The 11,012-nt window shown below is 52.8% G+C and overlaps 1 protein-coding gene across 3 annotated transcripts in view; it reads right to left on the minus strand.

Annotated features, from left to right (window-relative positions):
- Positions 1 to 10,459, minus strand: part of COL6A2 (collagen type VI alpha 2 chain) — a 29,108-nt gene extending 18,649 nt beyond the window's left edge. For 2 of the 3 annotated variants that reach the window (XM_075542186.1, XM_075542188.1), the window contains exons 1-4: positions 9,451 to 9,477; positions 1,832 to 1,973; positions 850 to 1,448; positions 633 to 653 (exon numbers count right to left, since the gene is read on the minus strand). In XM_075542186.1, the coding sequence (XP_075398301.1) occupies positions 633 to 653; positions 850 to 1,448; positions 1,832 to 1,973; positions 9,451 to 9,462 (774 nt within the window). In that variant the 5' untranslated portion in view covers positions 9,463 to 9,477. Of the gene's footprint in view, positions 1 to 632; positions 654 to 849; positions 1,449 to 1,831; positions 1,974 to 9,450; positions 9,478 to 10,301 lie in introns of those variants that run through there. The other variant, XM_075542187.1, reaches the window with a different exon arrangement.
- Positions 10,460 to 11,012: the final 553 nt, after the last annotated feature.

The raw sequence follows: 11,012 nt of genomic DNA on the forward strand, positions 1-11,012 counted from the left end.
GGTTCTTAGCTACGGGGGTTGGAGCCTGACCATAGACTCTTTGTCCCAGGTGTGGAAAGCCCAGCAGAATTATGATTGAGAGCAACAGCGTAACCAGGATTACGAAGTGTGACGCGTGCACCAGGTGTGCTTCCACAGAGGCACGGGGCTGTGCTTGTGAACAGCTGTGCCAGGACAGGACATCAGCCTCAGACAGCTGTCTCCTTCCCGGGGCTGTGAGCTGGCTGTGAGTGCCAGGATACAGACTTGAAGGGAGGTGGGGGGAATGCCATGGGGCTGGAGGCGCTGGTCCCCACACGGGTGTTGGCCCCGCTGGAGGAACTGAGGTTGTGCCTGGGGCCCAGGTCTAAGAGTGCTCCCAGACAGCTGTGCGCTCCTCCTGACACTGGCTCACCTGTCCAGCCGGGGGGAGTGACTTTACATTCCTCTACTTACCCTCCTTGTGGTGAGCCCTCAACCAGCCTGACTGTGGCTAGAGCCCCTCAGCCCGACAAGGAGCACACATTTGGCTCCTGCTGCTCTTGCACAACTGCCCCCCGCCCCACTAGGAAGCTGTGGACGAGGGGTGATGTCCAGTCGGCCACATCCTAGAGGGCAGGGCCAGCAAACACAGGTCAGGAAGCACCACTCACCTCGCTGTAAGCTTCGTGTTTCTAGAAAAGACAGAAAGAGCCAGGTTAGACTAAGACCGAGACTCCTCCAGCGTTCTTGTGTCCAGTGGGGCCACAGGACATGGGGGTGGATGAGCCCCTGAGTTCACCTCCTCGGGCTTCCTCCCTGATGGAGGGGGCAAACAGAGGCTGGGAGGAGGCGGTGGCCCTGGACGGTCCCCTGCCCTTGGCAGCTCACCATGACCTTGATGATGCGGTTGATGGTGTCCTCGTCGATGTCAGTGGTGCCCGGGCGCATGGTGCCATAGTTGCTGCGGTACAGCTCGTACGGCGAGCTGGCGATGTCCCGCAGACCCTGCTCGTTCAGGTTGGGGTTGGGGGCCACGGCGAAGAGCCGGATGCCTGCCTCTCGAGCCCGCTCGGCCTGCATCTTGATGCCCCCACAGGGGCTGCCGGTGACGTGGCCATCAGTGATGACCACGGCGAAGGTCACCGCGTCCTTGTTGCCTAAGCGCCGCACCTCCTGCGTCATGTTGGCCAGCGCGCAGTCAGTGAAGGTGCCGCGGCGGAAGGAGCGGATGCCCTGCAGCGCCCTGGTGAAGGAGGCGCGGTCGCTGCCCACAGGGCTGAACACCTCCACCTGGTCGGAGAAGTGCAGGCCGCCGTAACGCCAGCTCAGGGCCACCTGGTCCAGGTAGAAGCTATCCTGCAGCTGGCTGATGAGCTGCGGCACGAACTGCTGCATGTGGTAGAGCAGGCTGTCTGTGGGCGACTGCATGGTGACGCTCTCCGAAGTGTCCAGCACGAAGTACACATTGATGGGGCAGTCGGTCTTTTCTGGGGTGGGGGGAGGCGGGCGGCAGGATATCATCACAGTCCACTAGGGAGGAGGGTCTACAGTTTCAACACTGATGCCCGGTGTGAGGCACAGGGCAGGGTCATGGCCCACCACGGAGGATCCTGAAAGGTGAAGCTGACCTCTAGAGATGGGGAAGATGTATCATGCCGTGTGTGTGTGAGAGAGTGGGGTGGCGGTGGGGTGGTGAGCTGTGGTGGGGGCTCAGCATGCTTAGAGCAGCTCCCATGGTTCCATGCATGGGGCTGGTCCAGGGCTCTGCATCCCCACCCCCCACCCCAGGGCTTCCAGTCTCCCTGAGCTTGTGTGCTCTGTGTTGCAACCCTTTCCCTCACGGGGACCTTCACACCCCACCATGTGGTACCTGGGCAATTATTCGGTCTGTCAGAGATGACAGGAGAAATGGCTTCTTGTTGCTGGGCGTGGAGCACCCCCACGAGCCCCCAGAGCAGGAGTGCACAGTAGGTGCTTTGGAACATCTTGGCAGCACCCATCCCTCTGGCGTCCTGCAGCAAGGGGGAAAGACCACTATAGACCCCCATCCCCACCACACACAATGCCTGAGCCCCTCCGGCCTTGCAGAGCCTCCCCCCCAGGAGGGAGGGCAGCAGGATGGGGCTGCCCCTCACTCCTCAAGGAACTGGAGACAGATGCTGCGTGCCCCTGGCCCACACTTCTGGCAGCACTGGGGCTAGGAAGGCCATGGTACCCTCCCCCCCCCCCTCCATCTGTGGGCCACACACATTGAGCGCAGGTTGTGGAATCCTGAATGCTCACAGCCCATCCCTGTCCTGCAGAGCAGGGGTGCTACAGGCAGAGAAGGCGGAATTAAACACCAGGGACACTGGTCAGAGGTGACCACAGGGCCGAAGGGTCCTCCGAGGGCAACTGGGCGGAGGGCATCAGGGCACAGAAAGGAGAGACCCGGGGCTGCAGAAGGTTTGGGTGAGATGTCGACGGTCTGACTGACTTGGCACTGACCAGGCTGAAGGACTATAGAAGAGAGACTCCCCTCACACATGTACAACACCCACCCACATCCACCACACCTTCCCCACCACCCTGTTCACACACATACCCTCACCTCTCCTAAACATCTATCAAAAACCCCAAGTGGAAGGCATGTGTTGCCTCGGGAATTGGGAGTGAGGGGCTACAAGGAGAAAGCCCGGTGGACTTGTTGCCCTCCTACAGCATGTGGTGTGATGGGTGGTCCAGGCTGGACCCGCCCACCCAGCCCGGGACTGAGAGGAGGCACGTCTCAGAGCCCATCAGGCCCTCAGGGCTGCCCTGAGGGCGAGGCTAGATGGGGACAGATCTCAGTACTCTGGTGGAAGTGTTCAGCTGTCTGCAGCTCTCTTCCCATCCCCCAGGGTCCTGCCCACCTCCCTTTGTGGGTGAGACAGGTGGAGAGAAACTAGATGGAGAGGGGAGGGACCCATGCGACCTCAGAGGGGAACACTGCTGAGATAGGAGAAGGTGCTTTCAGAATCCAGATGTGTCGTGATCTTAGTGGAAGAAGGAAATGAAGCCAGAGAACACCAGACCGGATATTAAAGGAGTGCAATCAGTAAATTGGAAGCTTAGGTAAAGAAATGATCTCAGAATTCAGAGAGAGAGAATATAAAGTAACGGAGATGGTACAAAATATTGGTAAAATAGAGATCGGATCCTAGAAATGATCAAACAAATGTGTACAGTGGCCACTCAAGGAAAGAAAGCGAAAAGTAGTAGCACCTGTGAAAGGCAACCTTACATAGATAACAAGAGAAACACAGGGAGCTCAAGATCAAAGAGCACACGGGCTCCCAAGCAGCCGGAACTAACGGCGCGATCAAGAGGAAGCAACTAGAACAGAAGGTCGTCTTGGGTGGAGAGAGGCGGCCTCTGAGATGCCTCCACTTACTCTGCTCGGCCTGCAGGCCCTCACGCAGGACTCTCACAAAAGGACTCGAGGAAGTGATGATGGGGACTTCCAAAGCAAGGGCATCAAAGGCGCTGAGGTTTTTGTCTAGCGCTCTCTTGGATGGATTGCTAAGCCAGGGAGCCATTGCTATAGCACGAAGACACTCAAACAGCCGGTGAGAAGCCCCCGTGGAGAGGAACCGCAGCTTCCAGCCAACAGCCGTGTGGACGCACCATCTTGGACATGGATCCGATCATTCCCGTCAAGCCATCAAGCGGCGATGGCCCCAGCCGATATTTTGACTGTACTGAGACCCCAAACCAGAACCACCACTGAGCTCGGCCACTCCTGAATCCCTGACCACAGAATGTGACATAGACACGTGTGAACGTTTCAGACCACCACACTTCAACATAATTGGCTACACAGCAACAGCAAGCAAATAAAATAATAATCTGTAACCATCTCATTCAGCCGTTCTCAACCTGTGGGTCACGACCCCTTTGGGGGTTGAACGACCCTTTCACAGGAGTCGCCGAATTCATCACAAAATGACAGTGATGAAGTAGCAACGAATATAATGTTATGGTTGGGAGGTCACCACAACATGAAAGGGTCCCGGCATGAGGAAGGTGGGGAACCACTGGTCCAGTTGATACAAGTGCACGGCGTCCCTGTGTAGTGCAGAATACACGCGTGAACCCTGGGGTCTTCAAGAGTGTGCTCTTAGCAAGCAGAGCACCAGACCTTCCTTCTCAAGACTCACTGAATGGGGCTGAAACACCAACCCTTAGGTTAGTAGCAGTGTGCTCAACTGTTTGTACCAATCAGGAACTCCAAATAACTAGTGCAAGCTTTTTCCCTCCCTAAGATTAGATGCCAAGGAGCCATGACTCCAGAGCTCTGGGATGAAACAGCACTCCCACCCCCACAACAGACAATAAACAAAGTGACCAAGGGATGATCTACTCAGTGCATTTCAGACAAGGGTACCAGGAAGACCATCCCAGATGTTGCAGGGCGCAGGTCTATGCCGCCTACATACCCTTCCTGAAAACATTCTGCAATCAATAGAAAGTTAAGAGCAACGGATTACATAGAGAAGCACAGAATCTGGTGACTGATGGGCCCCTAATAAAATGATTATTTATTTATTTACTTTTTATAAAATGATTTTAAAAAAAGTTTTAGAGACTTGGACATAGAGGATAAACATTTTTGAATATAAAAAAATCAGTTCTAAAGTAAGCTTCAAAGAAGTTATTGAAAAATAAAAAGAAAATTGGGCAAGTCAGAATTCTTAAGGCAGAATGCAAAAATAAAAGAAAGAAATCAAATCACCTGGATGCTTAAAAACTCTCTCATAAAAACATGTAGGATTTAATGAGAATGTTGCACATAAACACACGAGAGGCCGATGCTATAGTCATAGGCAAATATGTAGCCAAAATGTCTGTTGTTATTATATAAGAAATCAGTATAGACAAATTAGGCATATAGTTTAAGAAGATGAGGGTGGGGAACTGATAAAAGCAATACCAGTAAATTAAGAAGGATAAAGTGATAAAAATTCAAGAAATATCTTAAAATTTGATCAAAATGTACCCAAAGGAGAATAACAAATACATCCAAGGGCTTACTCTTTGAAATCTAAGCAAAGCATAACAATATTTAGCAAGATAAGACAGATGAAATGCAGAGATAGAAATATGCAAATCTAGGAAGCAGTAAACAATATAATGATAGATAAGTAAGGTATTTTCTCCAAAGTATATTAGGTGCAACACCACGCTAGTAAGGTAAAAGATGATTTTCTGGGGAAGATCTCAAGAAGAGATAAAAAAGTGATTGGATTCTCTTTCCTGTGAGCAATGCAAATGCTGGAAAGTAAATGCACCCCCCAAAGGCACTGACAGTTTTTGAATGAAAGACACAAACACACAAAAAAACCCCAAACCACTCCTGTTTTATTTAACCTATTTCAGAGTATTAAAAATAAATAAAAAATTATTTCTAAACATGACTCTGAGGTCAAAACCTGGCAAAGGCAATCTCGGAAAGGAACCATACAAACAAATTTGTTTTGAATTTAGTTGTAAAAATCCTACACTATATTATAAAATCAAATCCAGTAACCTACCCAGGAATATCACACACCATAGTAATGCAATAAATGTAATGCTGCAGCATGAGTGAAGTTTGTGTAATATCTTTAATGGATCCCAGACGTATCCATTTCTGATGAAAAAGAAGGAAGACAAGGGAAAATGAACAGGAACTCAGGCTGGATTAACATCTTAAAGGATGTAAGTTTCAAAATGGCCAACATCATATTTTATCGTAAAACTTGAATTATGGTTCTCTGTGGATCATGGCCCTTTTTAAGAATCTGAACAATTTTGCTGGACATAAATGCATAGATGATATAAATGTACATAGAAATAATGCCCACTACTTCAGAGCATCTCCTTATCAGAGGAATGCCCATTAGAGTTGCAAAACAAAATTAAAAAAGACATGAGGGCTTATCTTACTTTCTTATAGTTGTGTTAGAAGCCAATGCAATAAGGCAGGAAAAGTAAAAGAAAAACATAAATCTGGGAAAGAAAAAGAACTGTTCTTAGAAGTGTCCTTGTCACAGGTGAACTGTCTAACTAAAAACCACAAGAGAAGCTACACAAAACATACACACTCACACACGCAATGAATTCAGTGAACACTTAGAGGAAAAATATAAAAAAATCCAGATTAGCAACAACTGATGAAAACTGTTATAAAAATGATACCATTCACACCAGCAAGAAAAACAGTATAAAACCAAGCACAGACTTAATAAGAATGTGAAGATTTTATGAAAGGAGGGGACAAGAAAACCCTAGAAATTTTCCTGATGAATAAATTATAGAAACGAACTTTACATGTGGATGGGAAATACAATTTTAAGAATGGAAATAATTTCTAACCGAATCTACAATTGAATGCAATTTTGATTCAGATTTCTAAGCCATTTATTTGCTGGTGGAATTTGTTGCAATGAATGATTTACCCAGAAGAATGGAAAACATTCTGAGAAAAATGAAAAATTTGAGAGCACATTTGTTCTACCAAGTGCAGATGATATGATAAAATTACAGCCATTAAGCAAGTTTGGTTTGGGTGCTGGACTACATGAAAAGACCACACAGCAATTGGCAGAAATACACTAAGCATCTGGGAAACACGAGGGTGGTTGCTTTGAAGAGCAGAAGGGGGCGGGAGCAAAGGCTTACCATGTGACTAACAATATAGGCAGCCCTTGACCTCACATGTTACACCTAACAGAATTGAATATCTACGTCCCTACCATGAACCAAAATGTCTCAGAAGAAAGTCTCTTCCTCACCGCCATCGAGTCAATGCCGACTCATGGCCACCCTATAGGACAGCGTAGAACTGCCTCCATGGGTTTCCAAGACTCTAACTCCTTACAGGAGTAGAAAGCATGGTCTTTCTCCCTCGGAGCTGGCCGGTGCCTTGAACTATTGTCCTTGAGGTCAGCAGCCCAAAGCATAACCACTACGCCTCCTTCTGATTTAACAGAAGGGACAAAATGGCAATGAAAGATGTTCTAGTATTATTCTTCGTCAGACACGATTCCTACATCCATTCATTTAACACTCACAGTGGCCTTTGGAAGGTAGAGAGGATCCTCATACACATTGTACAGACGAGGAGACTGAGGCCCAGTACACATACCCTGTGCAGTGTCGGCGAATTGAGGCAGGGGCGTGGGTGAACCCAGGCTGGGCGGTCTGACCCGGCACACCTGTGGCTTGCGGCACACCTGTGGCTGTGGCTTGCGGCAGAGCTGACTCGGCCTCGCGTGGAGAGTGAAAGAAACGCCGGGCGCCATTTTCTCGACCAGTGGTGTATTTAAGGCCATTGTTAGAGCTATTTTTGTCAACCCTTTGAATGGGGGGTTTTTGTTTGCAGCTACCCTCGGCATGGGACAGGATGCTCTTTCCTAGCAGATGTCTGGATGCCCACGCTCTCACAATGAACACCAGTCACAACATGAGTCGAGAATTGGCCCTCGTAAGGTTTAAAAAGCTCTTCAAAATCCACAAAGAACGAGCACCCCCGTTAGGAACCTGGGTGAAATCACAACCAGACAAATATCCCTCCCCGAAAAAAAAAGGTCAGTACCGTAATCATTAGACAAAAAACTTAACTGTTCTAAAACCCAAAGAATAAACCATGAACAAGCCACTCTATCCCATCTACATAACTGGCAAAATAAGAAAATGAAGACACTTTGGTCCATTTGGGAGAAAGACTCAGCCCCTCTGCCCTCTGGGAAGTGAGGGGCGGGCCAGCGAAGGACCCCAGTTCTCAAGCAGCGGGGCAGCTCCGTGCTTGAGGCCTTCGTCCCAGAGCTGCTTTCCTAAAGCCAGGGCCTCTTCCGAGCTGGACGGGCCCTCACATGCACACATTCCATGCAGTGCCACCTGCCTCCGGAGGCTGACCCAGGGCCACAGGTGTGCTCAGAGTGCACAGATGCAGGCTGATGCGTCAGGGAGGGTACCAGGCCCCTTTTGCGGTTCCTTCCACGCCCTCCTTTTGGATGAGCAACTCGTCACCCTGGTTTGTGGTTCAGTGGGTCCCACACTAGGGGTCCCTCCTTGGCTTCGCATGAAATGTAAACGGGGCCATAGGAGGAGGTGACTTAAAGGAGTACGCTTAAAAGGAAGGACCCAACTTCGTGTTTTTTCTCTTAAAATAACCGTGCGCTCCATTTCCCCAACATTGCTTTGCGGCCATTAACAAGGCACGTGTTTCTGGAGGCGCCGGCAGGACGTCCTGTTAGGTAATAAGGTGGAGTTTTAAGTCTGATTTCACTCTTCAGATGGGAACTGATGGCCTCACCCTCGATCGGGGCTCGGTGAGCGGCTGGCTCGGCTCAGTGGCCCCGCAGACATGCTGTCCACTTTCCACCAGGCGCTGGCTCCGAGGCCCGCCCTGCTCCCCGGGCTTGCAATGCTCCACCCCCCCTCCTGGCAGGAGTCCATAGTGGGGCTCCTTTACCACAGAGTGCCCTGTGCTCTCAGCATGAGTGGACAGAGCTCCGCAGAGGAGGGTTGGAATTCCCCGACATGCGAGCGTCCTGTTCTGTGTCATACAGGGCATGCAGCACACACCTCAGCCTGAGGACACCAAGAGGCATGAGCTGTGGACGCCCCGACAACTGTCCAAGTCTGGAGAAGCCCACCTGCGGACCCTAGGACGTGGAGTGTGGGGACAGGGTCACTCAGAAAAGGGCGCCCCTTAGAGAGGACACACCTGGATCCCTAGTCCACGGCCCAGGTGGGTGCCCAGTCCTTTCAGCCTTGCCCAGGGAGACTTGGTGTCACCTCTGCCAGGGAGCAGGGAGGACTCGCTCGCCTATCCTACCCTGCCCCCCCTTTCACTCACGCCCAACACAATTCCTTCCCTTGGAGAGCCCAGTGCTCCTCCTGCAGAGAAATAAAGCCTGGTTTTGGACGCACCCATGCTTAAAAGGAAAAAAAAGTAAGATGGCTGCCGTTCCATAGCTGTTAGTGGAAGGGGGGGGGGGGAGAGAGAGAGAGAGAGAGAAAGATAGAGATAGAGATACAGATCCTTGCCTTGGGGTCATTCAGAGAGACGTGACCTATGATCTTTGGGGTGTATGTGTGGCATGGGGATCCATTCCCTTCCCTCACAGGACCAAGGGGTTCCCCAGGTGAGTACTTGGCTCAGGGCCCAAGCCCCTGAGGGCTCCGTACTCCTGTTTGGATGTGTGATGCTTCTACCCTGCTCAGGAAACACAACTGTTCCTGTGGGTTTCCAGGCTTAACCCTTCATGGGAATAGAAAGCTTCACTCTTCTCCCTCCGTAATGGCAGTTTCTGCAATCGGGGCTCCCAGACAGAACATGAGGGTGTGGGGCTATGGGACTCAGCTACTGTCCCCTGACGAGTCCAAGACCGGCTGGATCCCCTCGTTAGGCCTGTTATTCGAATCCTCCCCACCCCCCAACCTTCCCCTCCAGCCTCAGTTTCTCCTTGGGCAGAGAACTACCTGGTCCAGCATTGGAGGGATGGTGGGTGAGTAGGCTCTCTTCAGGAAGGGGATGTGAGAGTGTCACCCCATCCCATCCCTTGGGGCACTGCCCACAGAGTGCCAGGGAGGCCAGTCCCTCCAGGAGCTCATTCCCAGCCACCCCTCCTCCAAGAAGCAGAAGGAAACACCCTGCTCTGGTGCTCCAGGGACCTGGGCCAGCACCAGTTGGAAGCTGTGAGTCTGCTTCCAAGTCCAAGTGGAGTCGGGGTGGGTGACTTAGAAGATGTCTCCCTAAGCCCGAGCGAGACCACAATCAAACACCCAGAACTTGTGCATATGACTATAGAAGCTGAGCTTTGCTGGGGCGTTTGGTGTCCGGAGAGGCGGCAGGCAGAGAGCACTGTGGAGTGTCTCAGCACCGTGCTCAGGAACAGAGAGCAAGGCCCCTAATGCAGCCCAGATCAGCTCGGCCCCAGAAGAGGCCAAGGAGGGTGGGCAGCTAGCCAGCGCCCATGAACATTAACTTGAACTAACTGCTGGGACGTGGGCGAGGAGTAGTTTTGGGCTAGCGCATAGTGGGTCGCAGAGTCGGGTGTGGCCTGCCGAGCCCCTGGAAAGGAGGGGGGTGGTCGGTATCACATCCGGGCCCTGTGGTGGGCCTTCACCTAGGGAAACCCTCCCCGGAGTACCAGAGGGCTGAGACCCTCTCTCCCCAGGACCCTGTCCCCTCTCCACGGCCCGAGATTCTAAAGGCAAAGTGGCTGCACAAGCCTGGGAGCCCCGGAATCGTGCCGCAGCTCCCCGACGGCAGCGCAGCGCGCCCGCACCTTCTCCCCGGCGCCTGGGCACCTGGCGCCCGTGGGGCTTACCTGAGCCGGAACACGGCGGCCGGACGCCCTCGCAGGACGCGTCCCGAGGAGGGTCCTGGTCCTGAGCACCGGAGACTCGGCGCCGAGTGGGCCAGAGGGAGGGGACCGCGGGCGGGGCCGCCCACTTTATAATCCCCTCCCGCCCCGCAGATGCGCCCGGTCCGCGCCACCACTGGGCGGCACTGCGGCCCCGCGGATGGGCCAGTCTAGGGCAGGGGGATGCGCTCCCAGTGGGGGGCGGGAGGGGCGGGGGGGGGGTGCGGAGGGCCGGGAAAGAGTGCAGGGGGCGGGAGGGGGTGAAAGGGGAAGGGACTTAGGCCGAGGGCCAATCCAGCAGTCTCCTTGGAAAGGAATTAGGGGGACCTTGCAGCGGGTGGGGGCAGGGGCGCCTGGAAGGTTGGAGGTGGCGGTGGGGTGGTGGGGGAGAGGCAGACCGGACTGGGTGGGAGAGAGGGGTGGCCCGAGCAGACTGCTGGATGGGGGTGGGGGCTGGGCATGGGGGTTGGCACCTCGCTGTGAAATAGCCCAAGGAGAAGTCAGACGTCTTCTGCCCCCCCACCCCCGCCCCCACTCAGTCCCAGGCCTCTCATTCTTCCATGCTCCTCTGTCTCCACACGGGCCGCGCCCCTAGCTGGCTGCTGCGGAAACTTCCGCCCAATTTCCCCAGGCTACCAGGCCTTGCCTACCGCAGAGTGGGACGCTGGGGCTTCC

This window comes from Tenrec ecaudatus, chromosome 2 (genome assembly GCF_050624435.1).
Source record: "Tenrec ecaudatus isolate mTenEca1 chromosome 2, mTenEca1.hap1, whole genome shotgun sequence".
Lineage (NCBI taxonomy): Eukaryota > Metazoa > Chordata > Mammalia > Afrosoricida > Tenrecidae > Tenrec > Tenrec ecaudatus.